This window comes from Rana temporaria, chromosome 4 (assembly GCF_905171775.1).
Source record: "Rana temporaria chromosome 4, aRanTem1.1, whole genome shotgun sequence".
NCBI classification, from domain to species: domain Eukaryota; kingdom Metazoa; phylum Chordata; class Amphibia; order Anura; family Ranidae; genus Rana; species Rana temporaria.
Window position 1 is genome coordinate 340,319,271 of NC_053492.1, and position 24,843 is coordinate 340,344,113.

The following is a 24,843-nucleotide window of genomic DNA, read 5'->3' on the forward strand; positions in this document are numbered from 1 at the left end:
ACATTTGAATTAGGCGGGCTTACGCCGGCCTATTTACGCTACGCCGCCGCAACTTTGGTTTGTGAATACTGCACTTGCCTGTCAAAGTTGCGGAGGCGTAACGTAAATAGGATACGTTACACCCGCACAAAGATGCGCTCTTCTACGTGAATCCCGGCCTCTGTGTACAAAACACCTCCAGGTAGCCATATTGCATTGCATTTGCAGAAAATTACAGCAGCTGCAGATTGAAAAAGGTATTTTTTTAAAACCATTTAATTATAATATGACTTGTGTAGCAATTGTATATGCTATATAATTTTTTCTTTATTTGCTATGTTTTTCCCCACGAAAGTGGAGTTAGGGCCCTTTCACATTTACGGACAAACGGTCCGTTTATTACAAGTCCGTTTACGGACTTGTAATTGTTCCCTATGGGATTGCATCCGCTAACGTCCGCAACCATCCGCGTCCGCAAAGATCCGCTTTTGCGGACGGGAGAAAACCCTATTTTTCTTCCATCCGGCGGAACGGATCGGATGAATATGGACACACGGTCCGTATTCATCCGATTCCCCATAGGGAAGAGCGGAGGAGAGACAGGGCGGTCTATGCATAGTGTGCGGGGACCGCCCTGTCCGCCGACAGCTCAGCGGGGATTAACAGAGGAATCCCCGCTGAGCCAAATGGGTTAACGGAGCGGATCAATACGGATCCGCTCCGTGTGAGAGAGCCCTTACCCTTTAATTGAACAAGCTGATGTTAGAAGCCGATTGGCTACCATGCACAGCTGCAACAGATTTTGCAATCTTCAGTTATAATAAATCAATCTCAGTTTGTCTACATTTAATACGAAAGCTTGGGATCCAAATCCCTATCCATTTGTAGTGCCAGGGTTCTGTAATTTTAAACATATTTGTCAGAATACACTTTGGAAGATCTAATACATATAGGCTTGTGTTGGCCATACATGGACGGTTTGCCCTAAAAATCGTAAAATCAAAACGTTATTGTTCTTGAATTCTTTACAACTATAAAATTATAATTACCAGTAATTGTGTTGCATTCAAAATATGTAGCTGTAATTAAACCCTTACCGAGTGTTACAAGTTGCTTAATACTAAAGGTAATTCTATATAATACTTTACACGTCCTAACTGTTTTTGTGTGAATGTGATAAAAGTGTTTTTGCACTAGAATATTTAGCAGCTTTGTTTTTCAAATACAGGGAGTGACAAGCTACCATAAATCTTTTTGGCTCTTTATATTTTCACAGATTCTTACTATACAGCTGTTCCACGGTCAAGCTCATTGATAAGAGCAGAGTGAACTCTGAAGATCTCCTGCCTTGTTGGAGACTGGTCTATAGATGATTTCTCACTTGTCTTCTCCTTGCCGTCTACTCCACAGTACCTAAAATCTCAGAGCACAGTAAGAAATACTGGTTATTTTTTTTACTCATTGTCTTATTTCTTAGTTCATCAAGATTTTTTTTTTTCGCTTTAAATTGGTTTTAAACCTTTGAAATAAAAAATTAACAAAGAATATTCTTCTATAGTGTGTGCTTGCCTCAAGCCAAAGCACCAAGTGTGATTTTTGTCCACTGTCTCCCTCCTCTGCTACCTGCATGGGTCACTTCTGACAGGTTATGTTGACTCCAAAGGGATCCAGGGGGATGAGAAAATGTGATCCAGCACACAACATGTGATCAACAGGCTCAGATGTCTATATTTCCTTATGAGACCTGTTTAACGTGTCCTATCCCTTAACTCAGGTCTCAAATTACACTCAGCTATCTGATTTATGCTGTGCAGCGTGTGACATCAGATCCCTGCCTCCTGCCTTCTGCCGATCACAAAAGCTGTGTAAACGGTATACTTTTAATGTTTGTGGATAAGAGATAGCTTCCGATAAACAGGAACAACTTATGTAGGAGGATTTGTTTAGTCTCTGTGTATCACCTAAGGCCAGTCACTTCACTGTGTATATATAAGGGTTAACAAACACTTTAAGGCTCATGTCACACTAGTCGTCCTGTGACTGACAACAAGTTGACCATAACAGAATAGATTAAGAGGGAAAAAATACTGGTTTCATTTCCTCAATGGCTAATCTGCTATTTGTGAACCACAGAAAATTGGTGTGCTGCTCAGGCTTGTGTGCTGATTAGGGGAGCAATGTGGATGGTGTATATGTCCGCTGCTGCGGGAATGCTGGCGAGGTAGTGGAGCTCATCCCAGCTCCTGTGATCACTAGAGAGGAGGAGGAAGGGATCCCTGATGTTGCACATCCACTCGCGTGAATGTGCGGCATCAGGGATTTCTTCCTTTCTAAACTACTAATTTGACTAGCTACTTTGCCCAGGGAGAAAGTAACACTGTAAGAACAGGTGAGTTGCATGGTTTTTTTTTTATTGCCTTCTCCAGTGACCTTGTTGCTTGTGAATTGTTACTGGGTCAGCACTGGACTAAACAGCATTATCACATGGGGAATCAATACAATAGCTTTGTGTAAGCTTGTAAGTTTTTACTTTCACTCCTGGCAACTAAACAGAGCAGCAAGTGAGCAAATAGAAGTGGGGTAATAAATTGAACTTGTTGCTTTTCCATGCACAGGCAAACCACAGGTTCACCAAAGGTTTATGTAATAAACAGCAAGGCTGCAAGCATCACTAAACATGGTAGACCTAGAGCAAAGTGATGTAAAGAGCAAAGTGACAAGATGGTTGATATAAAGAGCACATCTGTCAATGACTATTACTGTTTAAATGATGCATATCTGCTAACATGCAGCTTTTTAAAACAGATCGCCTAAGAGTTTCGATCCATTTTGATGGATTGGGGAGCCACCCCCCCCCCCCAAAGATCTCTGACATTTCAGTAGGCAGATGTCTTTCCTGCAACCCATGGAGCTCGGATTTCAAATCTAGCCATACGAGTGTCTTGACAAATCTTTAAAAGATCAGATACAGCCACCCAAAAATCAAGCCAATTTGTTACATCTGCTGATCTATATGTTTTTTTAGGCTGTTATGTCCTTGTTTTTTTGAAATACAAAACATATTATAGAAAGTTATAGATATCAAGTCTACAGAATAGTGAACTCTTTCAGAAAATTGGCTCTTTTTCAACTCACTTCTTTTTAAATAGCTTACGGAAGGAGCTTCGGAAACCTCCCTTTTGATCTGACCTGGGATGATGATCACTGAATGATGTTTGCTCAGTTTCATCTTTTTGGTAGAATTTTGCATTGCCATCCATGTGGATTTCCTATAACAAGAGCAATAATAATAATAATAATAATACATAAAAGAAAGCCATTCTCATTTGAACAAGCTTTTCATCTGACTTTATATAGCAGCTAAACATGCATGCACAATCTACCCTTCAGAAGAGCCTATGAAAGTGGTTGTGCATGTTTAGGCCTATGAAAGAGGAATGGGTGACAGTCTAGACACTCCCAGATGCAAGGTAGTGTAGGAGGAAACATAGTTACATAGTCAGGTTGAAAAAAAGACACAAAGTCCATCTAGTTCAACTCTAAAACAAATAGTAAATAGAAATAAATAGTAACTGGACAGAAAAATCCCAGCAAATAGATGCTTCCTTCAATAAGTTTCAGCCAGGGGTGTCTGGCAAGGTAAAGGGCTTAAAAGTAAAATTGTATACTCACCATTCCGTAATTTTCTTTTCCTGGCACATCTTATGGCAGCACACACTGGGTTGTGACTCCACCCCACCACAGTGTTCTCCATATCTATCACCTTAAATGGGTGGGAATCTGTGTGTTGCAATGAGATGCGCCAGGAAAGGAAAATGACGGAAAGGTGGATATACAATTTTCCGTTTTCCTGTCGCATCATGGCAGCACACACTGGTAAATAACTCGCTATACGAGTGGGTGCTTAGAAAGTATTAATTTATTCACAAGATACAGAAGAATTTGTTTGAACAGCTTATCTTTCGAATTCAACAGTTGTCAATTGCGCAGGATCCATTCTTTAATGTGGCATGAATGTTGTTCTTGAAGACCAAGTTGCCGCTTTGCATATTATTTCCGGAGATACCCTGCAATATTCTGCCCACAATGTTGCCACTGCCCTAGTAGAATGAGTCCTTAAGCATCCAGGTATTGGAAGTTGTTGTGCCAGGTATGCTTTTTTGATTGTTTTTTATTAGCCATGAGGCTATTGTACGTGAAGATGCTGCTTGGACTCTTCTAGGGCTGTGGGCAATGACAAGAAGATTTTTTGTCTTTCTGAACGGGCTGGGAACCATCACGTACAAAGCAATAGTTGTTTTGATGTCCAAGGGATGTGGATCCCCTTGACTAGTAAGGAATACTGGTAGGTTGATTTCTTGATTAAAGTGGCAAGCAGATGTTACTTTAGGAATGAACTGTTCTGATTCTTATAACCACTCTATCTGGGTAGAAGATCAGATGAGGTTCTTTCATCAGTAAGGCTTGCAACTCAGATACCCTTTTGCCTGAGGTTATGGCAATAAGGAAGGTTATTTTAATCGTTAAATCCCAAAGGTATGCTGCCTCCATGGGATAAAAGGGAGAATTTGACAGTGCTTCTAACACTGTGGAGAGATTCCAAGCAGGAAAAGTTGGTTTCCTCAGTGGTTTTATCTAAGCATGTACTTCTAAGCATGCCCTTAGAAATTGAATGATAAGGGGATCTAAAGCCCATTTGATTTTCATCATAGCAGATAAGGCAGAAACTTGTACCTTTTAGCATACTAGAACCTACCCGATCGAAGGAATTCTAGAATTTGACACACTGTGGAAATTTGTGTATATGGGATTGTATGATTATTATTTTTTGGTTGAACTAGATGTACTTGTGTCTTATTTCAACCTGACTAACTATGTGACTATGCTGCTGCGCAAATTTCCCCACACTTTCTTGTGTCATTAGTTGAATTCTTTCTGGCTTGCAGCAAGGTAGTACATAGGTAGTGAGCATCCTTGGCTTAGCAGCCTATCCCTTTCAATTTCCAAGCCGTTAGGTGTCGTTTTTCCGGCACTGGGTATAGGAATTGGCCTTGTGTGAGTAGATCCAGTGTTACTGGAAGAGGAAATGGGTCTTCTATACTTAGAGGAGGAATAATATGACAATAACATTTGAGGTTGTAGACCTGAGTCCGCCACCATACTGACTGTTTTACTGTCTCTTGGATATAGATCAGCTAAAGCATTGATGCTACATCCCACTGCATCAAAAACTAATTTTGAAATGTTCTTGTGTGCCATTGGGCCCATTGGACTATTGGGAAGGTGGCTGATGTGGATGCCAGAATACGCATGCATGCTCTGGCTGGTAGGTAGACAGCTGCCATAATTTTTTTTTATCCTGTAAAATGAAGGGTTCTATTTTCTCTTGAGGAAGTTTCACTTGGTTGGACCCGGTATTCAATTCTGCTCCCAAAAAGGCCATCTTTCGGGTCGTTGCAAGTTGTTTTTCTTCCAATTTTTTACCCATCTGAATTTCTGTAGTGTGGATATCAGTATTCCCTGATGGTGGAGGAGAGACTGCTGGCTGTCGGCTAAGAGAAGGATATTTGTCATGAATATGCATCATGTCTGTCTGCCTACCTGATCTCCATGTGTTGATTAGAGGCAGATCCTGTTCTGGTTTCCCTTCTTATCACTTCCTCTTCCTGTATGGCTCCACCCTAGTCCATCCCAGGAAGCCTATATTAACCTTTGCTCTACAGGTCTGCAGTGCTGTTCAACAGTGTTCCAATGCTCAGTTCCTGTCTGCAGTGTATTGCTAGTTCCTGGTTGCAGAGTGCTACGATCATCTTCCGTGTACCGTTTTGGCTTGTCCCCGACTTCCCTGTCTGCCTGTGCCCCTGACTATTTGCATGTTCCACGGTTATCCTTGTCTGCCTGTTGCCCTGACCTCGGCCTGTCCATCACCACTGTTTGTTCTGCTGGCTGCTTCCCCCTTCTCCCTGCGGAGTGTGACCTGAGGAATCCCGGGAACGCGACCTGGACCCAGTTGCGGCCAAGACCATCCCTACCACCAAGGGCTCTGGTGAATACAAAACTGGGTCTTAGACTCCGCGCCCTGGGTGATCTTGGGTCACGCTTCCTCCCTGCCAGCAGTAGTCGGCTATAGGGTTCACTTCCCTGCGGTGCATCCCTGACCCCTACAGGGTGCACTTGTCACCTGGCGACAGGTGACCTGACAGTTTGAACAGCCATGAACCCGGCCGACGTGCCGCTTCCTGCAGATGACCCATTACAGGGCGTTGTTCACAGACTCGAGACGCATGAAGCTAATCAGGCTCAGGTGATGCGTTTCCTTCAGGATCTGGCTTCCCGCTTTGATCAGCTTCAGACCTCGTTGGGACCCCCGAATCTACAACCCCAAGTACAGCCAGCGGCAGCGGCTGCGCCCGTCGCACCAGTCGCAGAGTCGCATTCACTGAAGCTACCACCTCCAGTCCGTTTTTCTGGAGACTCCAAGGCCTGCAGGGGGTTTCTTAGCCAGTGCACCATCCATTTTGAACTACAGCCTCAAAACTTCTTGTCTGATCGGGCAAAGGTAGCCTATATTATTTCCCTCCTTTCCGGTGAAGCTTTAGCCTGGGCTGCCCCTATGTGGGAGAGGAATGATCCGGTAGTTTCCAGCCTGTTCAACTTCCTAAAGCTCTTTCGGAACATCTTTGAAGAGCCGGCTCGGGCCTCTTCAGCAGCCAGTGCTCTGCTACGTCTCCGCCAAGAATCTCGTTCAGTGGGTCAATATGCTCTTCAGTTCCGTATACTCTCAGCTGAATTGAGCTGGAACAATGAGGCCCTGGTCGCTACCTTTTTACATGGCCTCTCTGACCGAGTGAAGGACGAATTAGCGGGAAGAACCATCCCCGTAGGTCTGGACGATGTCATCTCCCTGTGCAATCAGATCGATATTCGTTTTCAGGAGAGGTCCATTGAGAAAGGACACCAGCACTCCCTAGGTCGTAGTCAGTCTGTGCTTCCCTCACTTCGTCCCGTAGACCACCCCCTGCCTGCTGAGGAACCTATGCAGTTGGGCCGGACCAGACTAACACCCGAAGAACGTGCTAGACGCAGAACTCTGGGCTTGTGCCTCTATTGTGGAGGCAAGGGCCATCTTCGTGCCTCCTGCCCGCTTCGCCCGGGAAACGCTCAGGTCTAATACATTTAGAAGGTGGAGTATTGGACCCAGAAACATCACCTTCCCGTCTGCTCCTTCCGGTGTCCCTTCATGTAGGCACTTCTCCCCTATCGATCTCTGCATATCTGGATTCCGGGGCTGCCGGCAACTTTATGGACTGGAGAACTGCTTCTTCTATGAAGCTTACCCTTTCACCCCTCACTACGCCGCTGGTAGTCTCGGCAATTGATGGCACTATTCTCCCAGGGGGTCCTATTCGCTTCCAGACACTACCCATTAGGATGTCGATAGGGATTCTCCACCAGGAGTGGATATCCTTTCTCATCCTACCTAAAGCCTCCACTCCCATTGTATTGGGCCTTCCTTGGCTACAGCTCCACTCTCCCCATGTGGACTGGGCTTCTGGGCAGATTCTGGCTTGGGGTCCTTCATGTTTCTCGTCATGTCTTTCCAAGGTGACTCCTAAGGGGGAACTTCCGGTTGCTACCACATCAGTATCTTCGGATCTTCCCACTGCTTACAGCGATTACCGGGATGTGTTCTGTAAGAAATCAGCCGAGGTGCTTCCTCCCCACAGATCTTTTGACTGTGCCATTGACCTTGTTCCTGGAGCAATTCTGCCCAGGGGTCGCACATACCCTTTGTCCATCCCAGAGACCCAGGCCATGTCTGAGTATGTCGCAGAAAACCTTGACAGAGGTTTCATTCGGAAATCGTCATCGCCTGCAGGAGCAGGGTTCTTTTTTGTTGCCAAGAAGGATGGTACCTTGAGACCCTGTATTGATTATCGAGGATTAAACGCTGTTACTATTAAGAATCGTTACCCCTTACCCTTGATATCTGAATTGTTCGATAGGTTGAGGGGTGCCTCCATTTTCACTAAGTTGGATCTCAGGGGGGCGTACAACCTCATTCGAATACGAGAAGGCGATGAGTGGAAGACTGCGTTTAACACTCGAGACGGCCATTATGAGTATCTGGTCATGCCTTTCGGGTTATGTAATGCCCCAGCCGTGTTTCAAAGCTTTGTCAACGAAATCTTCAGGGACCTGCTGTACCAGTTTGTTGTCATCTATCTGGATGACATTCTAATCTTTTCGGAAAATCTGCATGTCCACAGGAACCATGTTCGCACTGTACTCCAGCGCCTCAGAGAGAATAATCTCTATGCCAAACTGGAGAAATGCTCCTTTGAATGTTCTGAGGTCCTGTTTCTAGGATGCTTTGTTTCAAGCTTGGGCCTTCGTATGGATCCTGGGAAGGTCTTAGCCATTACCAATTGGCCTCTTCCTGCTAGCCTCAAGGCCACACAGCGCTTTCTTGGTTTCACAAATTATTATAGGCAGTTCATCAGGAATTATTCTTCCATTGCCGCGCCTATTATCGCTTTGACCAAGAAGGGTGCTAATGCCAAAGACTGGCCTCCCGAAGCTGTCTCTGCGTTTCACGATCTGAAACAGGCCTTCGTCTCTGGACCTCTTTTGAGGAGACCAAACCCTGAGGAGGCATTCTTTATTGAAGTGGACGCTTCTTCTGTGGGAGTGGGAGCGGTGCTTCTTCAACTTTTTGAGAAGAGACGTCAACCATGTGCGTTCTTTTCCAAAAAATTTTCTCAGGCAGAGAGAAATTATGCCATCGGTGACCGGGAACTTCTCGCAATTAAATTGGCGCTAGAAGAGTGGCGTCATCTTTTGGAGGGTTCTCCTCACTCCATAACGATCTTCACCGATCACAAGAATCTACAGTACTTACAGAATGCTAAACGTCTGAATCCCAGACAGGCCAGGTGGAGTCTCTTCTTTTCCCGTTTCAGTTTCACGATTACATACAAACCTGGTTCCTGCAACGGTCGGGCTGATGCGCTTTCTAGATCCTTTGACACCTTGGACGAAGATCTCACTCTTGAACCTGAGCCGATCATTCCAACTTCATGCATTGTTGCCCATTCTACCACCCTGGACTCAAAAATTCCTCCTGGTAAGACCTTTGTCCCCACTGAGCTAAGAGCCAAGATCCTTCGTTGGGGACATGATTCCAAGGTGGCGGGCCATGCTGGTTTCCTCCGGTCCTTCCTACTCATTAGTCGTCACTATTGGTGGCCAAATCTCCGCTCAGAGGTTAAAGACTATGTCAAGGCTTGTCATGTCTGTGCTCAGTTCAAATCCTCCACACAAGCTCCTGCTGGTCTCCTCATGCCCTTGCCCATTCCCAAGGAGCCCTGGGCTCACATTGCCATGGATTTTATCACTGATCTTCCACTGTCTGACGGTAATACGGTCATTTGGGTGGTAGTCGATCGGTTCTCCAAAATGGCACATTTTGTTCCCCTTCCTGGTCTGCCTTCTGCTCCTGCTTTGGTCCCCATTTTTGTTCGAGAGATTTTCCGTCTTCATGGGGTTCCTTCTCATATTGTTTCGGACAGGGGTGTTCAATTCACGTCTCGTTTTTGGAGAGCCTTTTGCAAATCCCTCAATATTGCTTTGGATTTTTCCTCTTCTTACCATCCTCAATCCAATGGGCAGACGGAGAGGGTTAATCAGGAGTTAGAGGTTTTTCTTCGTACCTTAGTCTCCGCTCATCATGATGATTGGTCCTCTCTACTTCCATGGGCGGAATTTTCCCATAACAATCATGTGAATACCAGTTCGCAGAGAACACCCTTTTTCTCAGTTTATGGAAGACATCCTCAACTTCCACTTCCCATGACCTGTTCTCTGGATATCCCAGCTTTGGCTTCAGCTCAAGAGTCATTCAATTCCATCTGGAGCGACGTCCATGATTCCCTCCGGGCAGCTGCCGACAAATTCAAAGGCTTTGCTGACCGCCGCAGGCGTAAACCGCCTTCTCTTCAACCAGGGGACAAAGTCTGGCTCTCCACCAGAAACATCAAGCTCCGAGTTCCTTCTCTGAAGTTTGCTCCAAGATTCATTGGTCCATACACCATAATGGCTAAGCTGAATCCAGTTTGTTTCAAGCTTCAGATTCCCAAAAACTTCAAAATCTCTAACTCCTTCCATGTTTCCCTTCTGAAGCCTTTAGTCCTTAATAGATTCTCTCGTCCTCTCCCCACCACGGCACCAGTCTCTGAGGAGAATCAGGAATATGAGGTCAGTCAAGTACTGGATTCCCGACTCTGTAGAGGTGCTCTTCAGTACCTTGTTCATTGGAAAGGCTTTGGTCCTGAGGAGAGGTCTTGGGTTCCTGCATCAGAGGTCTTTGCACCTCGTCTATTGAAGAATTTTCATCTGAAGTTTCCCTCTAAACCCGGACCCAGGCAGGGAAGGGGGAGGCCTCGTAAGAGGGAGGGTACTGTCATGAATATGCATCATGTCTGTCTGCCTACCTGATCTCCATGTGTTGATTAGAGGCAGATCCTGTTCTGGTTTCCCTTCTTATCACTTCCTCTTCCTGTATGGCTCCACCCTAGTCCATCCCAGGAAGCCTATATTAACCTTTGCTCTACAGGTCTGCAGTGCTGTTCAACAGTGTTCCAATGCTCAGTTCCTGTCTGCAGTGTATTGCTAGTTCCTGGTTGCAGAGTGCTACGATCATCTTCCGTGTACCGTTTTGGCTTGTCCCCGACTTCCCTGTCTGCCTGTGCCCCTGACTATTTGCATGTTCCACGGTTATCCTTGTCTGCCTGTTGCCCTGACCTCGGCCTGTCCATCACCACTGTTTGTTCTGCTGGCTGCTTCCCCCTTCTCCCTGCGGAGTGTGACCTGAGGAATCCCGGGAACGCGACCTGGACCCAGTTGCGGCCAAGACCATCCCTACCACCAAGGGCTCTGGTGAATACAAAACTGGGTCTTAGACTCCGCGCCCTGGGTGATCTTGGGTCACGCTTCCTCCCTGCCAGCAGTAGTCGGCTATAGGGTTCACTTCCCTGCGGTGCATCCCTGACCCCTACAGGGTGCACTTGTCACCTGGCGACAGGTGACCTGACAATATTGTTGAGATATTGGTGAACTCTCCGTTCTCTCTCAAGTACGCTATCACTGGCAATAGGATCTTTGTAAAGGTTCTGAGGGCAGTCAATATCCTGAACGGTAGACTTTACAATTGAAATTGTTGGTGATTCACCACAAAACAAATACATTTTTGGAAGGTGGAAGGTGTATGGGGACGTGCAAGTAGGCATCTGATAAATCAATTGACAGCATCCAATCTCCAGCTTTCCAGTAAGATTGATTGGAGGCTCTCCATCTTAAAGGATTCAACTAGAATCTTTCTGTTGAGTCTTTTTAGAATTAAGACTGGGCGCAGGTCTCCTGTTTTCTTTCTTACAAGGAAAAGCTGAGAATAGAAATCTCTTCCTTTCTGCACATTTCTGTAGCAACTCCATTACGTACTTGATCAATACATTTCTCTTTTGTAGAGAGAACGGAAGTCTGGTAGTTTAAAAATGATCCCTGGGAGATCTGTTCTTGAATCTCCTTTTGTGACCCAAGTGGATAGTGGATTTTGTCTACGGATCTTTTATGAGGTCTGCCCTGGTCGGGTCGGGCATACCTTCAAAAGGATTTCTGTTGATCCTCTGTGCTAGCGGGTTTTGACTTTTGTAACCTCAGAAGAGAAGATTGGGTATTTCTCCAATTTTGCTTGTATTCTTTTCCCAGTCTATATGACCTCTCTATATCTATATCTCTCCGAGAGATTGCATCTATATGGTGCAGTTATTTTGTTGCTTCAGCCTTCTGTCCGATGGAATGAGGCCCGATTTAACGCCTGTGACCTTTGAGATGGCCGAGTCTAGTTTTTCACTCAACAAATTTGTTCCATTATAGAGTATTTTACACCAGTTTGTTTTGGAAGCTGGATCCACAACTAATGGCTTTAACCACAGTGCTCTTCTTGACATTACAGAGGCCAGCATAGCTCTTGCCGTGGATCTGTCCACTGAGGCTTCGGCCACAAAATCTCTGGCTAGACTGAGCTCTTGGAACAATGGTTACTATTTTTTCTTGTTCGACTCCTTCCAGGAGTAGCTTTTGGACACTGGAAGTCCAGCTAGCAATTGTTCTTCCTACCACCGCCAGTGCAATTGCTGGTCTGCAGGCACCCCCTGCTGCTGAATAAGATCTTTTAAGATTGAGGTCAATTTTGCGATCAAGTGCATCTCCTAAAGTTACTGCATATTCAATAGGCAAGGTCACGTGCCTGGCCAGTCACATTAAGGATGCGTCAACGTTTGGTGCTGAGATGAGTGGGTTAACATTTGGCTCTTTTAATGGGTATACAGTAGCTTTGCTAGCCTGTCAAGGCTAATTTATTTTCTGTTTTTTGCCTCGTCTTTTATCAGGTCTTCCAATTCATTTATAAATGGGAAGGTCTCTGGTTCCTTTTTTAAATTTGGGAAATATTTCCGAATCTTGTGTGGTGCTTCCTTTGATTCTTCCAAACTGATCGCTTATTTTGCTGATTTTTCAAATGGTTCTATTAAAGCAAAATCAAAGCCAGTGGACATTTCCAATCTTTCACAGTCATCTGACTTTGGAGGTATACGTAAAGTGTCTGTTGATGTACTCGGAGCTGGTCTATCTGATTCTGGAGCTGACACTTGTAGTATCGATTCTCTTACCGATTCTCAGATAATATCGGTTACCTCCCTTGCATCATTTTTTTTTTCTCTTGTTGCTTCTTTAAAGCATGTACGGCATGCTAGCTTGTCAGGAAGAGCCGAAGCCAGACATACACAGTAGGCATTGACCGTACGGCACGTGTCATAACTGCCATGTTTTTGATGGGTTGAAGATGGCTTTCTTCAGTGCTAATGACAGTGATGGGAGGAAGATCTTGACCGGCTTCTTCAGGAACGTCTATTTCCTGAAGGGCAATTATGTGTTGAACGTTCTCTGCGCCTGGAGTGAGAGGATCATGATGACCTGACAGTGCTATCCAGGTAAGACATTATTTGTGGCAGTGCTCTCTTTTTCCACATCTTCACTACTTACCAAAGCAACCCTTACCTTACAGACTATGGATAGTCTGTTTGGGCAGCGGCCCCCATGAGTGGAGCAAAGGACAGTGACCCCCCAAAGTATTTTAATAAGAATTAGCAAGCAGTGAGGAATATTAGCAAAATTAGGCTGGTGCAATGAGAAAAAATATAAAACAGCCCTTACCAGAGGTGGTAGCAGGTGAGGGGTGAGGTAGGGTAGGAACTGGCAGGTGTGCATCTGAGATGAGAAGGAACAATTTGTAATTTTTCAAATGGAAATGCAGACTTTTTAAATTCACTGCTGCAAAGGTGATGTCATTTCCGCACATGCTCAGATGCTATCCACGGCACCCGACGCCATCTTGGAGACTGGCAGAATTGGTCACCATGTGCATCACCTCTGCTCGTACAAGCACAGAGTCAGCCGTGGCTGCCATCTTGGAAGGGCAAGGGGAACAAGGAACTAGAGAGCCCAGCCAATGCAGAAAAAAAGAAGGAACAATTATTAAAAAAAAGCAGGAGAAAAGGGAGAGGAATAAAAAGGTCTGTGCACGTGAAGGTAAAAATATGTTGCTGAAAGTATTTTAAGCCTATTTAAGGCTTTTATGGCACTAGAATGAATGGGCCCCTGAGACCATCAGAGTAGGGTTCCCTTCATTTAGCTAATTTAGAGACTGTACAGACAGAAACTTCTGCCCAGGAGAGGCTGAACCTGGCTGGTGTGGTAAGGGGTTCGGAGCTATCCACTCAGTCCTGAACAGGTGAGGGAAAAAAAGAAGAATGCTGTGTTGGGCCTCTCTTCCAAAGTTATAACTAACCAGTCCTATCAGGTTGTGGGGCGGAGTCACGACCCAGTGTGTGCTGCAATGATGCGACATGAAATATGGCTGTTGCTCCACCATAATTAGGTAGATAGGCACATTTTACATTATGCATGCACATCTTATAGATTTATCCAGCTACTACATCTTAAATTCACATGTCACATCAATTTATAAATGAGATGGGGTCTATTTATTAGGCATTCATTGAGACGTTTACTCAGGAAATCATATACTAGAATTCATCCAAGTGAGATTCAATGGCATCACCTGGCATTCCACTAACAATTTAACCCTATTTATGCTAGAAAAATGCACGAGGCAAATGCAGTAGCTGGTAAAGAGCTGTTTAATCTCATGTGTTCAGTAATTGCAAACAAGAGCTTTATATATATATATATTTTTATATATATATATATATATATATATATATATATATATATATATATATATATATATATATATATATATATATATACAGTGCCTTGAAAAAGTATTCATACACTTGGAAATTTTACACATTTTGTCATGTTACAACCAAAAAACGTAAATGTATTTTATTGGAATTTTATGTGAAAGACCAACACAAAGTGGCACATAATTATGAAGTTGAAGGAAAATGATAAATGGTTTATTTATTACAAATAAATATCTGCAAAGTGTGGCATGCATTTGTATTCAGTTGATACTTTGTAAGTATCGGCTGCAAGTCTTTTTGTGGATGTCTTTACCAGCATTGCTCATCTTTAGAGTGACATTTTTGCCCATTCTTCTTTGCAGAATAGCTCAAGCTCTGTCAGATTGGATGGAGAGCGTCTGCGAACAACAACACAAATTCTCAATTGGATTTAGGTCTGGACTTTGAGCCATTTTAACACATGAATATGCTTTGATCGAAACCGTTCCATTGGAGCTCTGGCTGTATGTTTAGGGTCGTTGTCCTACTGCAAGGTAAACCTCCGCCCCAGTCTCAAGTCTTTTGCAGACTCTAAGGCCGCGTACACACGGTCGATCCATCCGATGAGAATGGTCCGATGGCTTAGGCTTCGGCCTAAGAGGTTTTTTTCTAAGATTGCCCTGTATTTGGCTTCATCCATCTTCCCATCAAGTCTGAACAGATTTCCTGTCCATGCTGATGAAAATCATCCCCACAAAATGATGCTGCCACCACCATGTTTCACGGTGGGGATGGTGTGTTCAGGGTGATGTGCAGTGTTAGTTTTTCCTTTTTCTCAAAGAGTTTTGCTTTTATGCTAAAAAGTTAATTTTGGGGATTTTATGTGAAAGACCAACACTTTGTAGAACCACCTTTCACTGCAATTACAGCTGCAAGTCTTTTTGCGGATGTCTTTACCAGCTTTGCTCATCTAGAGAGTGACATTTTTGTCCATTCTTCTTTGCAGAATAGCTGAAGCTCTGTCAGATTGGATGGAGATAGTATGTGAACAGCACTTTTCAAGTCTTGCCACAGATTCTCAATTGGATTTAGGTCTGGACTTTGACTGGGCCATTCTAACACATGAATATGCTTTGATCTAAACCATTCTATTGTAGCTCTGGCTGTATGTTTATGGTCGTTGTCCTGATCGAAGGTGAACCTTTGCCCCAGTCTCAAGTCATTTGCAGACTCTGTAGAAGAAATTAACCACTCGGGACGGGAATTGCATCCTCTCACCTCCCCCGCCAGATAGGGTCCTGGCTCAGTTTACAGGAAATGTGTGAACAAAGAAAGTCTGGATGGCCGCTCTCCAAATGAATTCCTTTATTGAAATTAGTCCACGCAACAATCAGAATAAGAAACACAACTCTGATGCGTTTCACACCACTTTACCGGTGCTTAATCATAGCCAAATAACAGATTATAAAACAGTAGTATACAGCTGTGCTCATAAGTTAACATACCCTGGCAGAATTTGATTTCTTGGCCATTTTTCAGAGAATATAAATAACACAAAAACTTTTGTTTCACTCATGGTAAGTGTTTGGCTGAAGGCATTTATTATAAATCAACCGTGTTTACTCTTTTTAAATAATAATGGCAACAGAAACTACCCAAAAGACCCTGATCAAAAGTTTACATACCCCAGTTCTTAATAATGTGTATTGCCCCCTTTAACATCAATGACAGCTTGAAGTCTTTTGTGGTATTTGTGGATGAAGCTCTTTATCTTCTCAGATGGTAAAGCTGCCCATTGCTCTTGGCAAAAAGCCTCCAGTTCCTGGAAATTCTTGGACTGTCTTGCATAACCTGCACATTTGATATCTCCCCAGAGTGGCTCAATGATATTGAGGTCAGGAAACTCCACTCCAGAATCTTCACTGTATTCTGCTGTAGCCAATGACAGATTGACTTGTGTTTTGGATCATTGTCATGTTGGAATGTCCAAGTACTTCCCATGGGGAGCTTCCTCTTGGGAGGTGTACCGTGATGATGTCACCATCGTAGGCCCCACTCCACAAGTTTCATCACAAAAGAACGTCGTCTGGGGATTGACCATCACGCTACACCTCCCAAGAGGTTGACAGACAAGCAAACCCAGAAGTGAAGCGAAGCTCGTAGGGACGCCACACTTCCACTATAAGCTGTATCAATGCTTTTATCCTGTAAGTGCAATCTATTTATACCACTAAATTTGGATACTTGAAGTACTGCACTGGGAGCATTTATTTTATTTTATATTTTGAGTTCCATCTGCAAAGCCACTATTAAGGTTCCTGGGGATACTCATTTCCCTGTGCTTGTTGAGACTATTATTTTAGTGGTCACGGAGAGCTGGTAAGCAAGTTACATACTCTCACCTGGGTGTGGAGCTGGATTTATCTAATGTGAAGGACTATCACTTTCTGCTCACCTACAGCCTTTCATCTTCAAATTGGTTTTTAGTTTCACCAATGGACTGTGTATTTGGGACTCTTCATTCATCTTTATTTTAGGTATTTTTTCACTTCTATATTTTCAACTTCATTAGCGCTGCATCAATTTTGTATTTTATACCTTTCATCATAGGCCTTGTTGACTCCTCTCCAAATGTAGCTTTTATGGTTGTGGCCAAAAAGCGAAATTTTGGTCTCAGCACTCCAAATGACTTTTTGACAGAAGGTTTGAGGCTTGTCTCTGTGCTGTTTGGTGTATTGTAAGCAGGATACTTTGTGGCATTTGCGTAGAAATGGCTTTCTTCTGGCGACTCCACCATGCAGCCCATCTTTCTTCAAGTGCCTCCTTATTGTGCATCTTGAAACAGCCACACCACATGCTTTCAGAGAGTCCTGTAATTCACCTGAAGTTTTTTGTGGGTTTTCTTGGCATCCCAAACTATACTATCCTGGCAGTTGTGGCTGAATTTTTAGTTGGTCTACCTGACCGTGGTTTGGTTTCAACAGAACCCCCTAATTTTTCACTTCTTGATTAGAGTTTGAACACTGCTGATTGGCATTCTCAATTCATTGGATATCTTTTTATATCCCTCTCCTGTTTTATACAGTTCAACTACCTTTTATCGCAGATCCTTTGTCAATTCTTTTGATTTCCCCATGACTCAGAATCCAGAAATGTCAGTACAGCACTGGATGAAAGCTGCAAGGGTCTGTCAGGAGTCCAGAAACTCATTGACCTTTTATACACACAAACACTAATTACAAGCAAACAGATCACAGGTGAGGATGGTTACCTTTAATAGCCATTCAAAGCCTTTTGTGTCAACATGTGTGCATGTTTTCAGGCCAATATCACCAGATGATGTACATTTTTGATCAGGGTCATTTGGGTAGTTTCTGTTGCCATTATGATTTAAAAAGAGTAAACACAGTTGATTGATAATAAATGGCTTCAGCCAAACACTAACAATGAGTGAAAGAAAAGTTTTTGTGTTATCATTCATATTCTCTGAAAAATGGCCAAGAAATCATAATTTCTGCCAAGGTATGTAAACTTATTTTTTTTTTTTTTTTTTTTTTTCGCCTCAGAGAACTATCAGGATACTCAATCACTTTAGCGTTCAATTTGCAGTCTCCTTTGTTCGCATCATGGTTGGAAATTTCTTTCTTTTATTTATTTTTTTTTTTTCCCTCTTTTTTTTTTAATCAGTATATCTTTTTTTTTTTTTTTTTCTTTTTTTTTCCTTTTTTTTCTTGAATATATGTCAATAGATATACAAAAGGAAACAAAGAAAAACAAAATTCTTAAATACATGAATAGATACATTAGTGTCCCCTAGCCGAACAAACCCTTATCCGACCCTCTAGCCCCCCCCAACCCTTGATCCCGCCCTCCCACCCTCCCCTATCTCCGGAATTCTGTCTCCTGTTGAGTCACTCTTTGCCCGTTGACCTTCCTACACTGTATCATCCTGTCTATATACCTTGGTGCAAGTTTAAAATTGACCCAGTCCTGCCATTTCCGTTTAAATCCTCCCTCTCCTTCCTCTCCCATGTACCTGAGCTGTTCAGCATAATATATGTCGTTAATTCTGCAAAACCAGCTATTTACTGTCGGGCTCGTAGGGTCCTTCCATTGTTTGGGGATCAGACTCTTAGCTGCATCTAGTACGTGTGGAAGTAAGGTTCTCATATACTGTTTAGTTGACATTTCTGTCCCATGAAACAAGCAGACCCATGGATCCGAAGGTATTTTAATTCCGGTTATCTCCTCGATTATTAATAATACATCCTGCCAGTATGTTTTAATTTTTGGGCAGGTCCACCATATATGTGACATAGTGCCCTCTTCAAGACAGCCCCTCCAACAGTATTGGGAGGTGTCGTCTTGGTAACGGTGTGCTATGGCCGGGGTTATATACCATCGTGCTAAACATTTAAAGTTCATTTCGATCAATGCACAATTGAATGAGGTTGAATGCGTCTTTTTTAATATTTTCCTGACCACTGTCTCTGTTTTTCCCGTTCCCAATTCCTCTTCCCATTTATTAATATAAGGAGGGAGACCGGGGTCTTTCAATCCCATTAATATTTTATAAATTGCGGAGATCGCACCCCTTCCCCCTGGTGCCAAACACACACGCTCCAGAGGGAGCAAGTATCTATCTGACCTCAGGGGGGAGGGGAGGGAGCCCACAAAATGCGTCAGCTGAAGGTATCGCCACCTGTTCAACTCAAACAATTCTTTTTTTTTACTTAGTTCCTGATAGGTGAGAATTTTGCCGTCTTTTAATATGTCTTTTAATTGAGCATCTGATTTTTTAATCCAGTTGCCAAACAAGTCCATTTTCCCTGGTGCAAAGAAGTTTGTGTCAGATAGAGGAATTAATGGGGAGTTATAACCCCATCTATGTTTTTTATGTGCCCTATCCCAAATAGTCATAGAAGCCAATGTGATTGTGTGCATGTGTGGGTTTATTTGTCTAAAATGTGGCGGTATCCAAATTTCTTTTCCTAACCGTGAATTGGTTGAACAGCTTTCCAATCTCACCCATCTTTTCTCTCCTTTATCTCTGACCCAGTCAACCACCCGTGCCATGTGTATAGCCATATAATATGTATAGATATCAGGTACCCCCAAACCACCATGTTCCTTATCTCTAATTAACACCTCCATACTAATACGTGTTTTTTTGTTCCGCCATATAAACCTATTCAATAACTGTTTTAGTATTTTGAAATAAGCACCCGGTAGTGCGATTGGTAACATTTGGATTATATATAATATCTTAGGGAGAGTGAACATCTTAAAACAGTTTATTCTCCCTAATAGAGATCTTTGTCTCAATGCAATTCTCTTTAAATCTTTTTTAATATCATTTAATAGTGGTATATAATTCTGTGGATAGATTAGGTCAGGGGAAGATGTGATATTAACTCCCAAATATTTTATCTCGGTATCTTTCCATATAAATGGAAACTCTTGCTTATATCTCCGTACGTCCTGTGCTTTCACATTTATATTGAGGATTTCTGATTTTAGAGGATTGATTTTAAAATTAGATACATCTCCATACAATTTGAGGGTTTTTAATAAATTCGGGAGTGTTATAGTTGGATTCGTTATGAATAATAAAATATCATCGGCGAACGCTGCGAGTTTATGTTCCCCATCGTTTGTTTGAATCCCTCTGATATCGGGGTTATTTCTAATCCCGGCCAGCAATGGTTCCAGGGTTAAAATAAATAAAAGGGGGGACAGGGGGCACCCCTGTCTAGTACCATTGAACATTTCAAATGTCCCTGACAATGTCCCGTTTACCTTAACTCTTGCCGTTGGGTGTTTATACAAAGCGCTTATCCACCCCATCATTTTTGGACCGATCCCGATAAACTCCAATGTGTTCAATAGAAATCCCCAGTCTACCCTGTCGAAAGCCTTTTCGGCATCTATCGACAGGAGTAGACCTGGGGATTTACTATCTTTTATTATCTGTGTCAACAGAAGTGTTCTGATGCTATTATCCCTGCCCTCCCTCCCGGGGACAAAGCCTACTTGGTCAGTATGTACTAAATCTTTCATGATTGTTTTCATTCTCCCTGCTAAGATTTTGGCGAACAGTTTTACATCTGCATTTAAAAGCGAGATGGGTCTAAAACTAGAACATAAGGAGGGATCTTTACCTATCTTAGGGATTACTGTAATTGCCGCCTCTAATGCCTCTTGACGAATATCCCAATTTAGACCAATACCGTTTATATAAGAACACATCCTGGGGATCAAAATGTCACTGAACTTTTGGTAATATGCAATTGTTAACCCATCGGGGCCTGGACTTTTCCCCTTTGGTGTCTCCTTTAAATTATTACGAATTTCTGATTCCGTTATAGGTTCTTCTAAAAAACTAATTTTGTCGTCTGATATTTTATTTAAGCATGTGTTATTTAAAAAATGTTTTATATTAACCCTTCTCCTCTTGATTTTTTCGGGGGTGTCCCCTTGCGATATAGCATACAGCTTCCCATAGTATTCTTGAAATACTCTTGCAATTTCTGATGAAGTATGTACTTTGTTCCCTTTGCCTGTTTGAATACTTTCTATAAAATTACCCTTAAATTTGTTTTGGAACCCTTTTGCTAGGTATTTACCCGACAAGTCGCCCCATTGATACTTCTCTTTCTTACGTCTGTAAAATATCCCTCTATTTTCATATTCAATAAGATCTCTTAACTCCTCTCTTTTTAAGATAACGGTACGCTCCGCTTCGTGCTCTCCTGTTAGTTTATGGGTCTGTTCAAGGTCCAAGATGGTTTTATATAGCTCATCATATTTCTTCTTAGTTTCTTTTTTTTTTGCTGATCCTATTGCAATCAGTAAGCCCCTGATGTAGGCCTTGTGAGCCTCCCAGACTATTGATTCCGACACGTGTTCGGAGCAATTGGTCTTGAAATACCATTCTAATTCCTGTTTTATCCTTTTTACAACCTCTTCATCCTGTATTAAATCCTCATTAAGTCTCCATTTGGTGTTACTTTTGGGAGCTCCCTCAATTTTTAAATTAATTGAAACTGGCGCATGGTCCGACAGGGTAGTTATCCCGATTCCCGAACTTGTCACTACGTCCAATGAGCTATGGTCCACTAGAAAAAAGTCGATCCTAGAGTACGTCCCGTGCACAGCGGAGTAGAATGAGTAATCTCGTGTTTTCGGATGCTGTATTCTCCAAACATCTATCAATTGGAGTTGATGTAATTTTTTTTTAAGTAATTTTCTTTGTGCATCTCCAGTCCGCTGTGCACGGGACGTACTGTCAAGATCCGGATCCAGACAGAGGTTCATATCGCCCGCCACAACCACCCTGCCTGTCCTGAAGTCCATAAACATCTCAATGACCCCTTTAAGAAATCTCAAGGAGTTCTTATTTGGACAATAAATATTTGCAATAGAATAATCCACCTCATTTATTTTTCCTCTAAGTAGAAGATACCGCCCCTCGGGATCTGCTTTTCTCTCTATCAGAACAAATCTAACTTCCCTGGCAAACCCTATGGCAACCCCCTTTGCCAATTTAGTCGGTGAGTCTCCGTAGTACCATAATGGGTAATCCGGTGAGCTTATTTTAAGATTTGACTCCTGCGAGATATGTGTCTCTTGTATGAGTACTACATCTGCTTTTAGATGTCTAATTTCTCTTAAAATATTACTCCTTTTTAGCGGAGAATTTAATCCTCTTACATTGTATGAGAGTATTTTTAAAGTTCCCATAGTATCCGCCAGATAGTCGTTTGCCCCCCGACCACTCCCGTTACATTGTTGTTATTATATTCGGTCGCGATAAATGGGGTCCTAAAGCTCAACATTTTGCATAGGCAGAATTTCCAGTATATATCAGGGCGAAACCACGACAGATAACTTATTTCTGAGACTGATAACCGGAGATTCCCCCCCCCAAACCCTCTCCCACAGCCCCCCACCTCCTCCCCTTTACTCTGTACTATGACCCCTCCCCTCACCCAAACCCTCCCCCCCTCCCTCCTTTCCCCCACCAGTAGGGGCATTACAGCCTAAATTAGGCCCCTGGATCCGTGGCCAACCTACTCCACCTGGCCCACGGTTCTCGCCCCCAGAGGTTGAGCTCTGTGAGTGTGACTACGTCCCGAACCGCCACCGCCCTCCACCCCATCCAAAGGATGGGGTGGGTGAGTGGCCCCAGGACCCCAGGACTCCCCGGCCCCCCACCAGCCGGTCCCCCCCCGCCCCCCCCCCCGGCCCCCCCCCCCCCACCCCCCAGCCCCCCGCCTCATCATCTCCGCTTTTATTATTTGTCTTTTGTAGGTTTTTTCTTAGTTATTTTCCTCTTTTATTTCCTGGGATAAGGCTCCATGTCTGATGGCCCCGTATAGGTAATATCTTCTCTTGAGATTCATTCCAACCCGATATCTCTATCAGTGGGATGTCCAGTCTATTGCAGAATTTAGTCATCTCTTAGGGGAACCTTAAGGTCGCGGATCTACCCTCCTTCTTCCCGATTAAACACGCGGGATAACCCCAAGAATACTGGATACCGTGTATTTTTAAATGTTCAAGTAGCGGTTTTAATAGTCTCCTTCTAGAAAGGGTCTCGGTAGCGAGGTCCGGAAAAATCTGTAATTCAGTTTCGTTAAATGTTACCGGCCTAATGGTTTTAAGACGCTGCCAAATCTGTTCTTTATCTTGGAAATTGTGAAATCTTGCGATCACGTCTCTGGGTATTCCCGCTGCTAATTCCGCCGGTTTTCTAATCCGATGAATTCTTTCGAATTTGATTTTTTCCGTTTCTATTTTTCCCAAGATGTGGCCGAATAATTTATCGAGTTTTACTTGGAGGTCTTCTCCTTCCAGGTCAGGTAAACCACGGATCCTCAAGTTTTTCCTTCGGTTCCGATTTTCTTGATCTTCCATTCGGTACCTCAGGTTCCTTTGTTCAATTTGTAATTCCTTCATCTGCATTTTTAACTCTGACACCTCAACAGCTTGACTATCCAGTTTTTCTTCAGTTTCTTCCACTCTTCTCAATAAATGACTCATGTCTTCATGTACGATCATTATCTCATTTTTTAACGAGACCTCCATTCGTGAGATTGATAATTCTAGTCGCGAAAACATCTCTAATAGCTCTGTTTTAGATGGGGGTAGATCTTTATGGGTGGCACCGTGTGGTTCCGCGACGTCCTCCTCAGACTCTCTGGTTGTCACTGTTTCAGAGTACCTTCTCCGTCCATTTTTTTGTTGACCCATTGACAGTCGGCTTTTTGCCCCAGATGTTTCACTAGGGCAGTCTTTGGGAGTATCTTGTGTCATGTATTTTTTTATAGTTCCAGGGCTGGCACTTATTTTGGGGGCGTTGGCCACAACACCCCTGACTGGGCGGCCTCTCATTTCTTATATTGTGTTAGATACCCTATCGATCGAGTGAGAGAGAGATCCCCCAAATACTCTTAGCACGGTCGATTTGATCGGCTATGGGGGCTTTCAATTCAGAATGGTTGTGCCACTATTGACCACTCAGGCAGCTCAAATGGATAAAAAGCGGGTGGGTAGTGGGGCTATTAATTCCCCTCGGTTGGTGTGCCTCTCAAGATAAAAAGGTATCTTCTGATATCCCTTTCCTTTTTCTTTCTTTTCTATTTTTTCTTTTCTTTCTTATTTTATCTTTACCTTACTTTTTTTTCCCCTTCTTCTCCTATTATCTCATGTTTCCCGCTCCGGCATCTCCCAACAATTGATATTTAAGGTGTATTGACTACCGGCGAACTGTGGGGGGGTAGTGTGGGCCGGTAGGTGAGCTTGCGCTGGGCGGTGATAGGGGGCATGGGAAGAAAGCCGCGCTTCCACACGTACTAATCTATCGCACTATTCCCCACACACCCTGCACCCCCTGTAATTGCTTAAAGTGGCAGTCCACAAACCGCTACGGTTTCTGCTTCAACCTCACTCACTGTAGTGCGCTGTAATGCGCTGTGTCATGCCCCGCTATATAATCAGTTTATAGTTGGCTTATAATTGGCTGATAATTAGTAATTATTTATCATTCATTAGTGACAGTCTTCACTCAGCGATCCACTTCATCACTTAACATCACCCGCTGAAATGCGATTTTATAATTGACTGATGGTTAGCGTTTGGCTAGCAATTAGATAGTCTTAAGCCAATGACAGTTTTCAATCAATCCTCCTTTATCAGCTATCTGCTACAGCCACAGCCACGCTCACTGAGGTGCCTTTAAATGGTTAGCTGGAGATTGTCAATCAGATAGCATTACATTACATTGCATTAAGGTTTCATCATTTCATCATTTGTTAGTACAGTCTTCCTATCAGTTCACAGTTCACAGTCAGTAGTCAGCTGCAGCTTCCCTCTATGATATCAATAATATACGCTGCACACTGCTCCGTATTGAGCCGTATAGAGCTGTGCTGACACCCAGACACTTAATTACTCACGCCACCGCCACCGAGACAGAGGAATCAGACGAGCTGCACAGCCGGATCGGGCATCACTTCCACGCAGCTCCTTATCACAGCACGGTACGTCCAACACA

General features: G+C 43.4%; 1 protein-coding gene across 1 annotated transcript in view; it reads right to left on the bottom strand.

The window, feature by feature from the left end:
• Positions 1–970: 970 nt before the first annotated feature.
• ARHGEF33 (Rho guanine nucleotide exchange factor 33) overlaps positions 971–24,843 on the bottom strand; it is a 241,513-nt gene continuing 217,640 nt past the window's right edge. Inside the window, exons 15-16 of the mRNA XM_040350765.1 lie at positions 3,115–3,248; positions 971–1,392 (exon numbers count right to left, since the gene is read on the bottom strand). Coding sequence (XP_040206699.1) covers positions 1,263–1,392; positions 3,115–3,248 — 264 coding nt within the window. The 3' untranslated portion in view covers positions 971–1,262. The remainder of the gene's footprint in view (positions 1,393–3,114; positions 3,249–24,843) is intronic.